The 19371-nt window shown below is 43.8% G+C and overlaps 1 protein-coding gene across 3 annotated transcripts in view; it reads right to left on the minus strand.

Annotated features, from left to right (window-relative positions):
* Positions 1 to 19371, minus strand: part of plekha7a (pleckstrin homology domain containing, family A member 7a) — an 82421-nt gene that overhangs the window by 47612 nt on the left and 15438 nt on the right. Inside the window, exon 1 of one of the 3 annotated variants that reach the window (XM_066684681.1) lies at positions 17153 to 17253. The exons of the other annotated variants lie outside the window; for them this stretch is intronic. Within the exon in view, the coding sequence (XP_066540778.1) occupies positions 17153 to 17163 (11 nt within the window). The 5' untranslated portion in view covers positions 17164 to 17253. Of the gene's footprint in view, positions 1 to 17152; positions 17254 to 19371 lie in introns of those variants that run through there. 3 annotated transcript variants of the gene reach the window in all.

Below are 19371 nucleotides of genomic sequence, written 5' to 3' on the forward strand. Positions count from 1 at the left end.
TTAGCGGAGCGCGGAACAGCAGTGCTCTATTTAATATCGGGGCGACATAGAGAAATTGTTCTAAGGCTGGGATCGGCCCACAGAGCAGGTGAGATTTTGGCGGTGGATCATTCTCAACTCTGCTTTGACACTGAGGTGGTGGTGGTGTGTTATGTGAAGGTATGAGTGGATCAGACACAGCAGTGCTGCTTGATATTCAAACCCACTCAGTTAGACACTCCCACCTCACTGAGAATGATCCACCATCCAAATAACAACAGCTCTGTGGGAGTCCTGAGCACTGAAGAATAGGGAATATCACAGACACACAAAATTGTGCCCACAATTTATCAAACACACCCGCTTCTCCGTCATCCTGGCATTTAACAGCAGTTTGTGACATTGAAAAATGGTGCTATGCCACCAGAAAACACACAGTCTTGACATTTCTCAGCAACTATTCATGAGCTATTATTAACAGTAGACCACACAAACCCAGAAAGGCTAATCATATTAATATAGGCTTCATATTCCTGACGTACGTACATAAAACACATGGTTCACAATCTCAGCGCTGTGGGATTCTTTTTTTCGGTGTTGACGTAAGCTTAGCTAAAAAGAATCTGCTGACTGAAAATGGCCTGAACCTGACACCAGCTGAGCCAGCAGGACTGACACTTCAGTTCCCAGCCGCCTGACAGCCATCCTGAACTTTAAACCCAAGTTTACATCAGTGGCAACTCCAGTCCACTGTTATCAGACAGATCTATGTGCAGGTCGTAGACTTGTGCTGACTGTGGAATTAATTTATTCTTATTTATTCCAAACACTAGGTAGTTATGCGCCAGAGAAAACGCAATATAATTAACACTGACCACTGTGAGAGTAAAACGCTAGTGGTCAGTGGGATGCTAGACTCATGCGCACACACTCTTTACAGTAAAAGGCTCTCAACTCTCCAGCGGCCTCCCACGTTTCGATTCCTGCCCCTGGAATTAGGGCCCTGGCACAAAATCAGCGTGCCTATAAATATTCATGAAGGACAATCTGAGGTGATTCATCTTCGAGATTTTGAGCCGCTGACGGCACGCTCCGAGACTCTGACGGCTGTTTTTCTCCAGATCAGTTGTGGAAGACAGATGGGCAGGAGGCAGGACAGGAAAACGCAGGGGTATCAGATGTAAATGACAGAGAATGTAGAGCCACTTTGAAACCTTTGGCTTGAAACACCACCCTGGACTTGCTTCACTCACAGAGAAACTAGACGTAGCCAGCATATGCTCTACTGAATTGTTGGCCATTTCACTGCACACATTAAAAAGCAGAAAATAATGAAGATGGCCGTTGGATTAAAAGGAGAGGGAGGGCAGAGATCAGTCAGTTTTGTTTAAAGGGACTCCATTTGGTCGGAAGGAGGATGGAAAAAAAGGGGGGGGGGTGCAGTAGAGATGCTGTGCCATCGTGACCCTCCACTGAGCTGTAATAGGGAGGACAGAGCTTCTGTCGTTGCTACTTCTGTCTCAGCACTGCAGAAACTGCACTATGTACATTTCTGAGATGGGTAAGAACCAATCCCCTGTAAAAGTGAAATACACACCTGCAGGGGGAGCCCAGGAGCAAAACTACCAAATCTTACCAAGTGTTGCTTTAAAGTTCTCATGAACTATAAACATGGTTAATCATTAAACTGTTAAACAACCTGTTGTTGACAGCGACTGCACTGATTCAGTGGAACCTTCCATTCCTCCTTAAATGGTGCAGCAGTTACCACTGAAACGTATTCCTGGACTATGCTTTTTGAATTGTGATCTTCCATTGATAAAAGGATATAATCCCTGTCTGGAAAACTGCCCACTGAACTCTGGAAAATTAGGTCCAGACATTTTCTGGAGTTCTCAGAGTGGGAAATGTGCCACGTGGGGCATCGCCTCTTCAGTGTGTGCGGGAGATTCAGTAAATCCCCGTGTACTAAGGGGCTGGCAGGTTAAATCCGAGTAAAATCGGAGACAAATGTTACAGACAATGGCGTTCACACATACAGTTCCTCTGGGGATATCTGGAAATTTCTGGGTCACTCTGCATGTGTGAAAGGAGCTACCCGGTGTAAACTGTACTCATCCTATATTAACTACATTCAAATTCTACATTCACAAACAAGTCTGGACAAGCCTCCTTACACATCAGAACAGGTCTGAGATCTTCTGCCGTTTGAACAAACCATCCGGTCTCCAGTCTGAAAGGAGGTAAAGTTCAGATGATGCAGAGAGAAACAGCAGCAGGAGCCAGTGAGAGAGCCAGGGAAAAGGATCAATGAAACAGCACCTTCATCTACGTGTGGATAGTGTTGATGCAGTGGGGAGGCAGGGCAGGGCAGCCCAGGGACGGCCTGCGTGTGTTGTTTCTTGATGTGGTGTGCAAACAGACATCACCAGCGCTTGTAAACCGCACACATACAGCACTGAAAGTTTTAGACACCTGGGAAGATTTGTAAAGCTGTTTATCTGAGCAGAAAGAGTTCATCTGCTAAAACAAAGCAAATTAGAATATTAATATTAATATAAAATATTAATATTTTAATATCATCAAATCCCTAATTTTAGTGGTTAATAAACACTTCATTATGTTAAATCCAGTGTGCTGTTGATTTAACAAATCAATACCATCTGGAAAAACAGATCTACTACTTTTTATTAAATCCTCGTACAGGTTTGGTATTTATTATAATTATATATAATGTTATACAAGCACCATGCCTATTGAGAAGATAATAACAATAGGGTGCCGCAAGTGCTGCAAGTCTTGATGAGAACAGCTTTCTGTGCCAAACTGTGAACACGGCATTGCATGTTTTGCACAGAAGTGGAAACATCTTTGTTTTGGACGATCCACTGACGACAGGAATGTAACGCAGCATTCAAATGATATGAAAATTGACCACACGATGAGGAAAGTCCTTCCTGAACCTGCTGCACAAACAAAGGAGAGTTATGCAGAGTGTGAAAGTGCATAAACAAAACTATTGGAGATAAGTTAACAGGCGAGTGCATGGTGAATCAGCTACAGAGGTTGTACAGTACTTTGTAGATTGGAGGATTAAAGTCTTTCGAAAACATGATCTTCTTTTCAGTGGTACTCTATAACAACGAAGGACATTCAAATGTCAACATTATAAAAATGTGTGACACTGCAGTGAGAGAGGTCAGAAAACTAGCTGCGAGCAGTGCCGGAGGTGAACTAATGGCCTTCTGCCCAATCCTCCAGGGTGCCTACAGGGTGCATGTTGGGACTTAATAAAGTTTACTGGACATCTGGCGTGTAACATTACAGGATAATGGGACTGTTCCTGGAAGGGAAGGGAATTCTGATGAATTGTATTTTAATAAATTTGATTAGGAAGTACACTCATAATCCTCAGAATATCAAATTCATTCATCCATTCATTATCTGTAACCGCTTATCCAGTTCAGGGTCACGGTGGGTCCAGAGCCTACCTGGAATCACTGGGCACAAGGCGGGAATACATTCTGGAGGGGGCGCCAGTCCTTCACAGGGCAACACACACACACACACATACGGACACATTTGAGTCACCAATCCACCTACCAACGTGTCTTTTTGGACTGTGGGAAGAAACCAGAGCACCCGGAGGAAACCCACGCAGACACAGGGAGAACACACCACACTCCTCACAGACAGTCACCCGGAGGAAACCCACGCAGACACAGGGAGAACACACCACACTCCTCACAGACAGTCACCCGGAGGAAACCCACGCAGACACAGGGAGAAAACACCACACTCCTCACAGACAGTCACCCGGAGGAAACCCACGCAGACACAGGGAGAACACACCACACTCCTCACAGACAGTCACCCGGAGGAAACCCACGCAGACAGAGGGAGAACACACCACACTCCTCACAGACAGTCACCCGGAGGAAACCCACGCAGACACAGGGAGAAAACACCACACTCCTCACAGACAGTCACCCGGAGGAAACCCACGCAGACACAGGGAGAACACACCACACTCCTCACAGACAGTCACCCGGATGAAACCCATGCAGACACAGGGAGAACACACCACACTCCTCACAGACAGTCACCCGGAGGAAACCCATGCAGACACAGAGAGAACACACCACACTCCTCACAGACAGTCACCCGGAGGAAACCTACGCAGACACAGAGAGAACACACCACACTCCTGTGTGTGTATGTGAGTGTGTCACCCTGTAGGGGACTGCCCCCCCACTCCCTAGTTCCTGCGATTCCAGGTGGGTTTCAGACCCTGAACTGGATAAGCGGTTGCAAACAATGAATGAATGCATGAATAATTATCATATGTCACTGACCAGTAGATCATTTGGAGAAGGATTAGAAACAACACCCTGTCCATCTTAAGCAAGTTAATGCCCCCCCCTTTACACTTTTTTCTCAGGTAGGTTCTGCTCATTTGGATTTCCCCAGATTCATACCACAGTAACGGACAAATCTCTGATGGCTTTGTGCCCTTTGCTGCTTTAGTCTTTCTGACACTAATGGCTCCAGATGTTTTAAGACATTGTTGGTAGTGGTTGTGGGCCTGGGGACTGCCCACAAAGCTTAAGGAGATGATGATGGATCCGCCGGCAAAGCAGGCAGCATTACCCACAGGACTTAAGAGGTCTTCACAAAGGGGCAACATGAATTAGTGATGAAGGCCACACATACAAACACAGACACTAGTGCCCAGGCAGAAGCGAGGCTGCAGTCAGGGTCCCGTGTTGGAGAGCAACATTTAAATGTCAAACGAAGAGTTTAGAGACCAGCATGAGGTGCTTGTAGACCGGAAGAAAAAAAAAAGGCCATTGCTTATGTCTCTTTTCCTCTGCAGGGTCTCAACTCGTCTGATCCTGGTCCCTGGAAGGGGGTTCTTTTTTAGTTCCTGCTCTCTCGTGGTTCCAAGCGAGCTGACTAAAGTAGGGACTAAACCGTGACGTGTAAACCTTGCAGAGTGCTGATTGTCCAAGGAAAGTCCTCACTCTACGCCACGCAATGCAGACGTCCAGCACAAACTCACCATCTGTAAAATCTCCAGATACAGCAGAGATTAAGCTCATAAAATTATGCTGTAGTCTTTTGAAGAGGTTCAAGCGCTCCTTGGATTGGTGGCTGATGAAAGAATCCAGCAACAAGGAAGAAACGAGCTCTGCTGATCTGTCTGAACTGATGACAGAGCTGTGTTCAGTCCTAAACAACAACAACAACAACATGCGAATAGACAATGAGTAAACAACACTTAATGTTACCGCCGCTGTTGTTGTAGATTCCAAACCCCGCTGTTCCCGTTAGAGATGGGGTTTTGAGACGACACCGGATTAATTTCACGGAGTAGCTGTGGTAGTGGAAAGCCAACCAGGGACCACTGACCAAACAGTGAGCTGAGTCCAGTAAAGTCCAGGAGTGTAGGAACCATGCAGTGGAAAGCACCATTTAATTTTTCTAGTGTTACTCAGTGGTACCGTCTTACCTGACATGACCCAGTCCGAAACAGTTCCACAGACAGCTGGTCAGCCCGTTGAGCCTCATGGTCAGAGAGACTAGGCTGGGAGATCTGTTTCCAAAAGGAAAGACGAGACCCTTTTCCTCAATGAACAATTGGTCCCTGGAAAACCATGGTTCCAATCTTCACTCAGACAAACAGATGGAGAGGGGTGAGGAAGGCAGAATCTGGAATTCATTTGCGGTTTCCCCTGGTCGCACCAATCACACGTTCACATCTGGATCATCCTCTCCCTGATCTTTCATCCTCTCAATCTCCTCACAGCACCGGCTCAATCAGAAGCCGCGTCTGTCTGAAAATTACAAGTGGGTCTCTGACTTAGACCAGACAGTGCCCTTTCCTTTCTTTACAATCGTTCGTTTATAAAGCCCTTGTGACGTTTTCCCCAAGTATCAGGTCACACTCTCAGTCCATGTTCTCCAAGATTCTCTTTGGGATGAACCTGGTTCACATTTGAACCACAGGAGTGGGTTTCCAGGGCGGGCGGTTCTTTATAAATGGCACAATGAACTGAAACAGCGCTGTGGGTTTCTGTTCTAAAAGGCAGAACTCCAAGCAGATTAGAAAGGAGTTTAAGCTTCTCCTATATCTGTGCAGCTCCGGCATTAGTTTCGGTTTTAAAGGGTAAGCAAACAGCTGGTACAAAACTGTCAGGTATCTGTGCAGTATCTGAAGTGAAGAATAGAGTGAGTTTGCTGCACAGAGAACAGCTTGATCTCAAGGTCGATTTGTACATATTTGTCGAAAAGATTCCTCCTAGGATTTGTACAATGTGTACTAAACATATTCATAGATGTTCACATGAATGAATGAATTAAACTTAAACCTAGCTCCAAACGTAACCATAAAACCTAAATATAAACCTAATTTTAAGCTCCAAAAGTTATTGGCAGTGTCTTGTGCTTGTGTAATGCTACACCTAACCCTCTAACCCTAATCTTACACTTTACCATGAACCTACACTTGTGTAAACATAACTGTAATCTCCAAATCATTAGAACCAGCTGCATTTTAGACTTGTGTATCACCAGCACTAACAGATAAAATCTCTGATTCTGTAGCTCTTCTTCAGGTGAATAACAGAGTAGTGAAATTAATGAAACAGTGCCACCAGTGGTTGGGAGCTCACTTCATCATCTCAGCTCTCTCTCTCTCTGTGAGGGGCGTAGGGTCTGGTGATGTGATCTAGTGGACAAGACCCACTCTACAGATTCAGGAGGGGTCCGAGCTGTGTTTCTGTGCTGTGTTAACACAAAGATATTCGCAAACATTAAATCTGAGGCATGAATATATTCACCGACAGCTACGTCGAACACAGCTGGAAACCTGGAAGGTCTTAAACTCACCACACATTTCCCGCCATAGTCTGAAAACCACAGATTTCGGAGATCATGGCTGGGTTATCCCGAGCTAATCCTCCATGAGCTGTGTTGTGTGGGGAGAGAGGGAATGAATGAAAGCGGGACGGGAAGCGCAGACGCAGCTCCATGAGTCAGAGCTCAGAAACAATCTGCTTTCTCTCTTATCCCCGCTGTGCCACCCAAACCATTTACTGTACAGAGATGAGCCTGTCAACTGGGGCACACTTATTTACACACACACAGCCATTCATACGTGTCCATAGCGTACTGAGGTGAACTTCCCGCTGCTTGAGAGCTCTCTCTCTGTCTCTCATACACACACAGACACACACACACAACCTAGTCTAACTGGCAGGGCTTCTACTGATCCCTGCATTACTCTTTGCCAAGTCACACTACACCTGAACCCAACACTAAAGACCAATTTTTGCTTAAGCATTAAACCTATGGCATAAGCAACTTTTAGGTCCTGCGCAGACAGGAGCACTACACCGTACCTTACGCTGGAGCCCGACACACACTTCACCAGAACTCTAAATACACATCACGATGATGCAGACCACAACGACCGTGACTGGTCCGCAGTTGAATGAACAGGGATTGACTTGAACGGAGCAACTCCAGAAATGAACTTCCCTTCTCCACACTACAAACCTGCAGACTGCAGACAGCAGCAAATTCACAATGATAGTGAATGATGTGTAACAACAAAAAAAAATACAGATGCCTCAGAAAATCCTTGCCACAAGCATTTTATTTGTTTCTTTCCAGACACCGCATGTAAACAACACTTTGTTTTGTGCCCTACTCCCTAGATAGGAAATTCATGACAGACAGGCCCCACAAGGGGCAATGTAGTATCACACAGCCGACCTGCTGAGAGAAGCACCAGGGAAGTGTCTCTTCAAACCTCACTTGCAGAAATAAATCACTCCCAGAGAGGAAGCGTCCTGTGTCCACTGATGAAGGACTGGAGGATGACCAACACAGCGACAGAGACAAGCGGTAGGAGTGTCAAACAGAGAGTGGACACAGGGTTTAAAAACTCCAGCAGCACAGCTGTGTCTGATCCACTCGCACCAGCACAACACACACTAACACACAGCCACCACCTCAGTGTCACTGCAGCGCTGAGAATGATCCACCACCCAAATCATATCTGCTCTGTTGGGGCCCTGAGCTTTGAAGAATGCAGTGAAAGGAGGGTAACAAAGTATGCAGAGCAATAGACAGGCTACACCTTGTAATTGTAGGACTACTGTGTGGTCAGTGAGGCTGATAATATTGAACAATGAGTGCAGAATCAAGGAGGTTGTTGTAATGATATGGCTGCTCAGTCTGGATTATGTAACTACAGCCAGGAACATAAAATGACATAAGACGAGTCTCCAGACAGTGACATACAGCCCCAGGAGATGAACAGCTGGGACCAGGAACATCTGGGCAGAGAATTAGAAATGATCCAGGACTGTGCCCCTGTTTAACCCCACGGCCAGAGGCTGAGACACGGGTGAAGACCACGGACCTGCATCAGACGCCAGGGCAGCGCACAACGTAATCACAGCCTGCAGGATAAAAGGTGGGTGTGTTTACCTGTGTTACCTGTACGCTGGAGCATACCTGTGACTATCAGCAGTTATCTGGGTGTGCACCAGCAGCTCAACCGTTTCCCCATTGTTCAACTCCTCCCAGAAAATAAACATTACCTCATTTCTATCTGAGGGCGTTGATGATTTTGGCACATGGCCCCAACTCTACGAGACCTGCGTGATTTTACAACAGCCCTAGAGGGAAGTGCCTGTATGCCCTGTGAGCAAAGAACACACTTCCACACTCCTGACATCTGTGGCATTTTGTGGTGCCTGAAATTTGTGGCGCCTCTTCCACTGAATTCACTTGACCAGCCAGTTCAGCCAGCTCTGAGATTCCGTTGGAATGAATCTGATCGCAGCTGTACATTGGCTGTGTCGACAATTCTTACACCACAACAGCTGCCACTGAGGTTTAGATGAGTAAACACCGAGGGATTTATCCATTTGGGCCAATCCTATTGGAATCTGATGAAAATAAGTGTTAAAGAACAATGAGAACATGCATTTATTTGCATTGCACCATGTGTAACGACATTGGGCCTTAGCATTCATTCATTCATTATCTGTAACCCTTATCCAGTTCAGGGTCGCGGTGGGTCCAGAGCCTACCTGGAATCATTGGGCGCAAGGCGGGATTACACCCTGGAGGGGGCGCCAGTCCTTCACAGGGCAACACACACACACACATTCACTCACACACTCACACCTACAGACACGTTTGAGTCGCCAATCCACCTACAAACGTGTGTTTTTGGACTGTGGGAGGAAACCGGAGCACCCGGAGGAAACCCACGCGGACATGGGGAGAACACACCAACTCCTCACAGCCTTAGCATTTAACCAATGTCAAAATGTTAAAACACACACACGGCAGCTAAACCCCAGTGCCCTGGGAGCAAGTGGAGGTTAGGTGCCTTGCTCAATGGCACTTCAGCTGTGGATGTTGAAGGATGAACAGCGCTGGCAAGGCAGGAACACACACTGGAGGGGGCACTGGTCCTTACATTTAAACATATCCTCTATGTAAATTTTAAATATTATGTGAAAGATATGTTTAACACATTCATTTATCATCTTATAATTAACATGTATGGAAAAATCATTATGAAGGAGTGTTCCTTCACTCCCACTGTCCCCCATTCTCCCTGACACTCGAGGGTCCCAAAGTCCCAAGCCCTCTTAACTAATCTTTAGGGCAAGGCTGCCCAAATAAGTCTAAGTAGACCACTAAAGTGGTCTTAAATGACTAGCGTTTACTTGTGAATGAGTACAAGGAACACAAATAAATGACTGACTGTTGTCTTTGACGATTACATCAATATCTGGAAGCTAGATTTTAATATTATTTTAAAATCTCCACAAGAGCTACCAACCGGTTCAGGAACTTTGAACACAGCTGCTCTGAATATAGGTAACACATGTTTAGAAGGTGCAACACAGAACAGGCACAGGAACCCACCTGTAGGGCTCATGGTAAAAGGGATGTCCAGTGTTCGATGTGTGTGATGAGTAGCGTGACTGACTCCACATGGCTAGCTTATAATCCAAACAGTTCCAGGTGCCAAAGTCCCTTTTCCAGTCGGAAAGCTAGTGAGCCACATTTACAGCCAGCGTGCCCTGACTGCTTTCACTCCCGGAGGAGGAAGAGAGAGAGATAGAGACAGAATGAGAGAGAGGAGATAGAGAGGAAGACAGAGGGTCCACAGGCAGAGCTGAAGAGCTAGCGATGGCTCAGGCACGTGCAGGAGTACCTACTTCCCGAAGTGTGTCCCTTAGTAAAGAGCTCAGGACGTGCAGAAGCTCCACACACTGCGAGGAATCTCTAATCTTTGCCTTGCTCTCCTTCCTCACTGACTCACACCGTCACCAGCCTCAGCACTCACACACAACCACACACACAGGCTGCTCTGACGTACCACGATACACACTCAGGAGAAGGGAGGGGTGGAGAGTGTGAACCTGCTCTTTTTCAGTCACTCGTTCACTCTCGCTCTGATTCAGGCGTGATGTTCTGGAGCTGAGGGAACGAGGGATTATGAACACAGTGGAAGGTAGATCCACGCTGGGAGAAAACCAGAAGAAGGGAATGACCAGAAGAAGGAAGGAGCGAGACTGTTAACAGGATTCTATGATCATCCATCATGTGTTCTCTTTAAGTAATGTCCTGAGAGAGTTAGCCAACAAACCCCAGAGGACAAAGCTCTGCAATCAGAAGCACATTAAAATGGGGACATGTTACGAAAAACATCCCTTGCTCACATCAAAAGTGGGTATCTGGAGGCCACCAACCCACACACTGTGAAACAACTTCACCCAGTCAGTTTTCTGTCTAACTGAGCCGTTCTGATTCTGCACTGCTTCAGACTTCAAGTGTAGAGATTTTAGAATTGCCCCACCCCCTCATCTGAGTCTGTCCAATCACAGCGCTGGGCCTGCGTTTATGTGAGAGTGCAAAGATGAGGTTAAACAGTAAAAACTGAGAAAACAAGAATGAAGAAGAAAGAGAACAGAGTGAAAACGACTAAAAACCAGAGCTTCTGCTCCTCGTTCCTCACTGCTGTGCGCTCGGGGTCGGGGTGAACAGCGAGCAGCTCATTATCATTTAAAGGAACAGGCGCTGAAAGTGGCCGTTCTGAACAGGATGGTTTAGACAGCGGGAGAATGCTGCTGTAGGGTTTTGACCAAAGCAGGCCACAGACGTTTCATGAAGACACAGAACTGTGGAGAAGAGGGAGAGTATGTTTGATTAAATGTGTCAAAGTTTTCCATGTTGACATTCAGTCTTGAGAACAGTTCATTAGCCGCCTTCATGAGCCATTACCCCTCAGTTACTGCAAACAGAATAACAACACAAGTTCATACACGTCCAGCGGGAAGTCGGGGGCTTTAATATGTCAGTCAGCAAGACTGAAGCCACTAAGGGGTAAATGCTGAAAGTATCACACTGATACAAACTAAACCAGCAGCTTTTTAGAGACATAATAAAACTCAAAACTAAGCTTTAGGCCACAGCGAGACTCACATTTGACAAAAATGTCACCAATGCAAAACTGAGAGTGATAGCCAAGGTGATGACCACAATAACTAATGGAAGAAATAGATCTGACATTTTCTACTATTCACTAAATACCCAAAAGAAGATCAGGAGTTTTAACAATACAGTTAAAGGTGCAGAGTGTGAGATTTAGTGTCATCTAGTGGTAAGGTTGCATATTACAACCAACTGAATGCCCCTCCCTCACCCCTCCCTTTCTAAGCTGCTGATTGGGACATGAAGAGACATAGTCTGCCAGGCAATAGTTGAGGCCAGTCTATCATAGGGCATCATACACTCACTCAGGCACTTACACACCTTTGGAGAGTTTCACACACTCACCCAGTCATTCACACTTGTGGACAGTCGCACAGCCACTGCACCTACCAACGTGTGTTTGGACTTTGGGAGGAAACACGAGCATGTGGAAGTATACCACAATATTTTAAAAAGTGCATGGTATTTATGACGTGTGTGTGGTGTGTCAAATTTCTCTTCTGTGTCTTTAAGTACAAGGCCAAAGATTTAATTTATGTGCATTTGAGACAGCCACAGGGAGGGGGTTCTGTGGTAACTCACTGATTACTGATGTCACACTCTGAAAACGGGTGGGGAAATAACACAAGCACACTAGTCCAATTCCGTTGTGAGTTTAGCGCTGAGTTTAGGTAAAATGACAGAGGAAAGAAGCTGAAAACAAACAAAATACTCAGAAGACACTTCACTCGACTTTGTGCTCACAGGTATGAGGGTTTATCCTCTAAATATGTGTGATTTGAACTCACTGGAAAATAATCTGCTGTGGTGTGCTAAACCACATGTGCCCGTTAGCTGGCCAGTTACGCTTCTAAACAGTGTAGAGCCTTATTTCACTGATTCACACTTTTCTGTTCCTTCAGCAGCAGTCTGTGAAATGTGCTCTCTCTGAGCTGAACTGCACAGCGCCGAAAACCCTTCACTCAACCCACACTCACAGATATGAGGCTCTCGCATCCCCCAACCCACTGTAATGCCGTATACCATGCTGATTTTTTAAGAAGGAATGAAGGGATGAAAAATGTGAATCTGAAATGAATCATATTAGACTTCTATATAAGAACAACAATAAATATGATTCAATAAACAAATCAGGTTTAGGGGATAAAAAAAAGGTCTTAATCTGTGTAGCTTGACTCGGAGACATATCTCCATTGAGGATGTGAGCTGTCAAGTCTTAAGGCTGCAACTCTGTGTGAGTGAGTGTGTGTGTGTGTGTGTGTGTGTGTGTGTGTGTGTGTGTGTGGCATCTGTGAACACTGCAAGGAAGCTGTGCTTACTTCTGCCCTCATCCCGCCTACACACTCTACAAACACAGGCGTGCACACACACACACACACACACAGAATCTGAATAATACCTTTAAGACAGATCCAGTAGCTAAAGACACTAGAGGAAGAATTAAAAAGGAAGAATATGCAGATGAGCACGTGATCATTAAACCACTACAGAATTGAAGAGGAAGAGGCAGGAAAAGAGAAATGAAAATAATTAGCTTATGTACTCTGCATAGCAGTGAAAGCCTGAACTCCACGTATACACCCCACCACCATCAAACCCACCCACACACACAGCCTTGTCTCCATGGTTCCAGCCAGGGGATGTTACATAGACTCTCACTCATTTAAACACCACACGACTTTTAGCCCGATGCCTGTCCCGGTCCGAGCCGGAGGGCTCCGGGCTTTTGTCGTACTCTCTGAGAACATTAAACGTTGGATCATTTCAACTTTTTACAACTGTCTTAGTCACAAAGCAGCTTTACAGAATTAGTATCAGAACAGGTGGCAATGCAAGTCAGAAAGCCCCAAGCGAGCAAGCCAAAGGCGACACTGGCAAAGGATAAACTCCCTTGAGACTGGAGGAACCCATCCTCCCATCCTCCTCTGATCAAACTACTGCTAGGAATGAACAGTCAGGTCTGTCATCTGTAATCTCGTAGCGTACAAGTTGCAGAAATGTTCACACGTCACAAAATACGAGTCCAAGTCAAGTCACGAGTCTACAGACAGGGGTCAGAGTCAAGTCGCTGACTCGAGTGCACACCTCTGACGGGTTGTACTGGTCAACAACTTCATCTGAACCTACTCCCCCTAACCAATGAAAAGTGAGAGCGCAACCAAAACACAGTGAGAAAGGTTCAGCAGATGAGTCCAAAAGTGCTACAAAACTAAACAACTCGAGTTACAAATTAGTTTCTGTGGTAGTTCAAACAGTGACTAAAAAGCCTCACCAGCCCAGAGTTCAGAATGCAAGATGGCTGCGGTGCTATCAACATTTCAGATTTGAAGATCTCTGCTGTAAACTATTAAACTGAACTGCGCAATAAAGATGTAAAAAATCTCAGACATTTTATTTGTAAAATAACATGCTTTGTTCCATGGTCAGTTCTATTTAGAATTTCCACTTCTCTCTTCCCATCATAGCAGACCCCAATGCTAGTGCAGCTTTACACCTTGTTTATACATGTGCATATGTGTGTGTGTGTGTGTGTGTGTCAGAGCGTTCATGTTTTACTGATTTTCTTCTCTCTGTCTCATGGGTCTCAGTGAACCAGATATTCTACTCCAGATCTCTAAAGATAGCTCCTGCTATTAATGGACTCAAAAATTCCACTTAAGCGTAGTCTGTCACTCTCAGTGGGAATCATTATTTGTCCACGAGGAGAAGTTTTCCAGGGAAAAGTGCAATAACAAAACGCTGGTCTTTGATCCGACTCTTGATTCTGCACAGCACAGACCCAAAGAGCAGAAACCACAACAAAAGAATACGGTGGATTACATTCAGTGGCTGAGAAAAACTATAGCTCCTAAGATCAAAGCCTCAGCTCCCTCTTTAATCAGGAGCTCTGCTAATTGGAGTTGTGCAATTCCTGCAGATAAGTATTAATTACCCCTGATATTAACCTGAGCAATAAGACGCATTATTTCAGACGAGCAGCTGGCTTTACAGACCGACTGGGGACCGGACTCCCTTTGAATAATCAGTACTTTAAATGAAGGCGAATTTATTGACATTTTCGCACCTTCACGGCCCACACTGGGTTCATTCATTCATTCATTCATTCATTCATCTGTTGTATGTGATTAATCTGCTGTGTTTCGTTTTATTAAGTCTTTCACATTTTATTAAAATTACTGGGCACAGTATGGATGCATACACTGCAAATACGCCCAGAAAGTTTGGTTCAACTGCTTTCTGAGTCATTTCAACAGACAATAAAAGAATCTGCTGTAAAGTAAGATTCATTCACTGATTAAAGGGCAGTATAACTCTCTGTATGCTCCACAAAGTTAATCAACCTAGTTATGCATGAGATGCAAGCTAAGGCTGGTGCAATTATTAGGTGTCTTCAGCTGCTGTGAAAGGGTGGAATTGGAAGTGAAGGACGACTGGGGAGAAAGTTCAGCAAGAACTAAGCTGCTAAAATCAAATTAAAAAAATAAACAAACAAATATTAGGTTTGAAAAGCTGGTCAAACATCTGTCTGATACTAATTTTCAAGGATTTATCTGCCAATACACATATGACATGTATACACTTTCCCTCCTAGGGCTGGGCGATATGAGCGCAAATCAATATCATGATTAATTGTACATTTTACCATGATTACGATTAATGAACGATTATTTTGTTGTTGTATTTTTGACCCTCAGCTCAGTGATGAGGCTTGTGCTGTAAATCTGCTCCAGGATTAAAGCAGGGATATTTTTTCTAATGTTGCTGGGAGCTTTTCCTTTTCTCTTTGGCACGAGCTGCTCGAGTCATTTGGTCAGCCTCTGCGTTTAGGTTGCTTCCACGTGGCAGACGGGGGCAGAATCACGTGACTACAGCTCGGTAGCGTGGTTTTAAAGGGACAGTACATGAACACACTGTGGGAACATAACAGAATAAAAATAACTGACATAATCGATATAGACAAGATTATGTCCAGAAGTTCAGAATGTCGATTTTGATTCATTTTTCGATTAATTGCCAAGCTCTATATCCCTGCTCTTTCAAACTTACTCCAACCTTTTTGTGGCTAGATTTTTCAAACAATAAACACAAACGAAGAGCAGCCTGTAATTCTTGCACGACCAAAGTTAGCTTTAATGGTAGCTACTTATATTTAACACACTGCCTGGTTCCAACTGGGCACAATTTCCACTATCCACTAACACACCAGCTCCAGCTCATGAGGGGCTCAATAATAAGCGGATCCTTTGGATCAAGTGTGTGTAACCAAAGGATTCTTGAATAGTGCAGTCACTAGTAGGAGTCAGTTATTCTTCTCAGAGTAAATGTCATTATTAGCACAAAAAGGGTTCTGATTATTCAGTTCTCTAGTATTTAATATTTCTAAAATAGTTTACAAAAAAACTCTCAGCCTGACTGAATACAAAAGCTTCTGTCCCAAAGTCACACGGTTCTTCTATGCCCACACAATATGATGCTAGACCCCCCTCCTCCCAAACACACACACACACACACACAGAACACATACATATAAACCAAACACACATCTAAATGCACTGGAAATTAAAATGCAGTGCATAAATTACTCATCCCACCGACATTCCAGCATTATAGGCTCTCTCTCTCTCTCTCTCTCTCTCTCACACACACACACACACACACACACGTGACCCACAGACCAGATTACCACAAACAAATAACCAAATGAAATCAAGATGTTATCAGTAGCTGCTAAAATAAAAGGCGACATTCAAACAAAAACATGGAATGGAATAAAATGCATTATAAACAGTGCACAGAGCGGCTTTCCATCACTAGGCTCCTGCTTTTTATTATGGAACACTGTTCAGTGGGATGTGTAACTGTTCAGATCCGTTGTGTGGTGCAGCGCTCCTCAGGCACTGTTTACAGTAACCTGCAGTCAGCTGCACTAGTCCTTCTGGTTCTGTCATCAGACTAAACATTTACAGTGAGAAACACTACAGCACAGTGCCTCCCCGGATCTGGTCTTACCACAAACATAAGAGACCCACACTGTTTCCTCACTTCCAGAAAACACAAAGAAAAATATAGTTTAAATCACTTTAACAGAATGCCATAATCACAGGTAATCAGGTAAACACTGATACTGTTCATGTACGTGAACATCAATAATGATATGAACAATTATTATTGTACTATTCTTGCGATCAACTGCAATAAATTATTATCCTGTAACATTTTGACAAAGGATTATTATAGTATTAGTTCAACATTAAATGAATTTAATTATTTATATAAATATTTTAAGTATAACTTATTGTCATTAATGTTCAAAAGTGTTAATATTTGAATGAATTTATCAATATATCTGTAAAATCATATGTATTTAAAAATATTTTTCATATGTATTTTTTCAAATGTAATATTATTAACATTAAAACTATATTAAATGAATAACTATACTCATGTAATAACAATTATACAATTATCATTATCGTTTTGGTTTACTGTGATGGGAATTCATATTTATTTTTAAATTGACGACATATTTATTTCCTCGCACGCGCTGCCACGAGTAAACCGTCTCTGCGCTGTGTCACCGGGTCAAACTCAGCTTTAAAGGGAATGTGAGGAGTTCATCTGATTGGCTACTGCCGGTCCACACCTGTTGATCATGTGTTCAGTCTAAACCCACTCTATTTTTTTTTACTGTGGCACTCTGCGCTGCTCAGAGCCTCTGCTGCTCATCTCCAAAACAGTAAACAACATTTCCGCCATTCTCACACAGGTCTACACCGCGGGCTCGTGCCTTATTTCTGTGCCTCACTGTGTTCAGAAGAACAGGGCCCAGGCTCTACACTGCCCTCTAGTGAGGAGTTCTGCGGTGTGTGTATGTGGGGTGTTTTAAAGGCTCCAGGTGATTTTGTTCCACTGCCTGAATGAGATTTAGCTGATGAAATTAAAGCAGAGCAATTCTTTCTTCGTAAAAATGAAATAAAAAGTGGAGAGAACTTTGTTTGTTTATCAAAATACTCAATTTGTTTTTCCCAAAATCCTGATCCCTATTCTTTTTCGTACTCAGCCACTCACCGGACATTTTGAAATGATTCTTGGCCTCGTTCTGGACGTTCAGTCACCTGCATAATTTATTTTTTGCAGCTAAATTATTCACTGCACAGCTACTTTTATATTTTCACACAGTTATTACATGTGGATTATACATTCTTCCTTATAATTTAGCTATATTTTAGTTGAATATTTATTCCTTCTGTTTTAGCAGTTATTTATTATTTAATACACATTTCTATTTCATCTTTATACTGCTATAATACATGACTCTGGGATTAACAGAGCGATTGATCTAATCGAATCTATTCTGCCATGATCTTAAATGCAAGGCTTTGAGATCTGTGAAAAATCCTGAGAGACAAGAACACAGTGGAGTATCTCATTCAAAAAACTACTTTAAAAATATATGCCAACATTCAGCATTTATTTCACTGACGCTGTGCAGAACAAGCTGGAGCACTTTAAACACCGGAATCAACCTCCACGGCAGAAAACACTTTCAGAAAGTGGAGTCTTTAAAGCATTTCTGAGAAAAAAAAAAGGCCAGAGAATTCCTGTGTACACTCGCATTCTGGGACGAGAGGGGCTACTATAACCCACAGGCCAAAATATGTATTTACTGTAGTCAACAAACATCCTCTGAAAAGTGTGCGCACCAGCCTTAACATTAAGCTGTCAGCAGCTGAGGAAGAAGGGTTTTTTCAGGTCCAGAAGAGCGTGGATTGTTAGTGTGGTTGTTACGCAGCTTCACTTTTCATTGTGGGCCAATAAAAATAGTCTAATTATTTGGGCATTTACACCATCAATTATTCCCAGTTAATGAATTACTTAAAACATCTCAGATGCACGCAGTTATATGTATAGTACAGTATAGTAGTACAGTATGTATTCAGGATTAAAAGTTAATATCCACCACACAGGGAACGGTGCACGTAATGAGTAACAACACTGCATGAACAGTCACAGGATTTCATGCCTTAGGCTGTGTAAACATTTACTCAGTTTAACCTACCTAAACTGCACTAGTGTGTTATGCCTCACTTGTTTCTGAGAACCGCCCTCTTACCTCTGGCATATGTTTGTAGGTGTGAGTCTGAGTCTGAAAGTGTGACATAACATCCAGAAAATGCATTCCATTGTGAGGAAATTATCTGCAGAATTATTCATTTTACAGCTGGACTGTCTCACACAGGCTCATACATACATTATATTAAAGTGTCTTTGTGTAATGTATAATTCAAGTTTCACACATTATCAGAATCTTCTGTCATTTTATGGAGACTGTTGCTTAGTATTAATCCTGAAAATAATCGATGTTATTCTTTATCCTGTCATTTTATACTGCCCTCATTTAGAACAACTTTTAAGATGAACCCCTGTTGTCCTAGTATTTGATTGGCTGCAATTGAAAATGATTGACACTGGGTTTTCCACACACTGGCCCCTCCCACGCAGCATATAGTCAATGTCCTATGAAAAACATGTATCTCCATTTTTGTGGATGTTTAGTTTACTAAAGTTAGTTTACAGCTGTCCTTCACAATGTGTGGTAGTTTTATGATGAATGGACCAATAGAAATGCTCCAAAAGTCCTCTGAATATTTTTACATTGGGGAGGAACAGTGGTGCAACAGGTGTCACAGTCACACAGCTCCAGGGACCTGGAGGTTGTGGGTTCAAGTCCCGCTCTGGGTGACTGTCTGTGAGGAGTGTGGTGTGTTCTCCCTGTGTCTGCGTGGGTTTCCTCCGGGTGACTGTCTGTGAGGAGTGTGGTGTGTTCTCCCTGTGTCCGCATGGGTTACCTCCAGGTGCTCC

Source organism: Hoplias malabaricus, chromosome 11, assembly GCF_029633855.1.
Source record: "Hoplias malabaricus isolate fHopMal1 chromosome 11, fHopMal1.hap1, whole genome shotgun sequence".
In the NCBI taxonomy this organism is placed as follows: domain Eukaryota; kingdom Metazoa; phylum Chordata; class Actinopteri; order Characiformes; family Erythrinidae; genus Hoplias; species Hoplias malabaricus.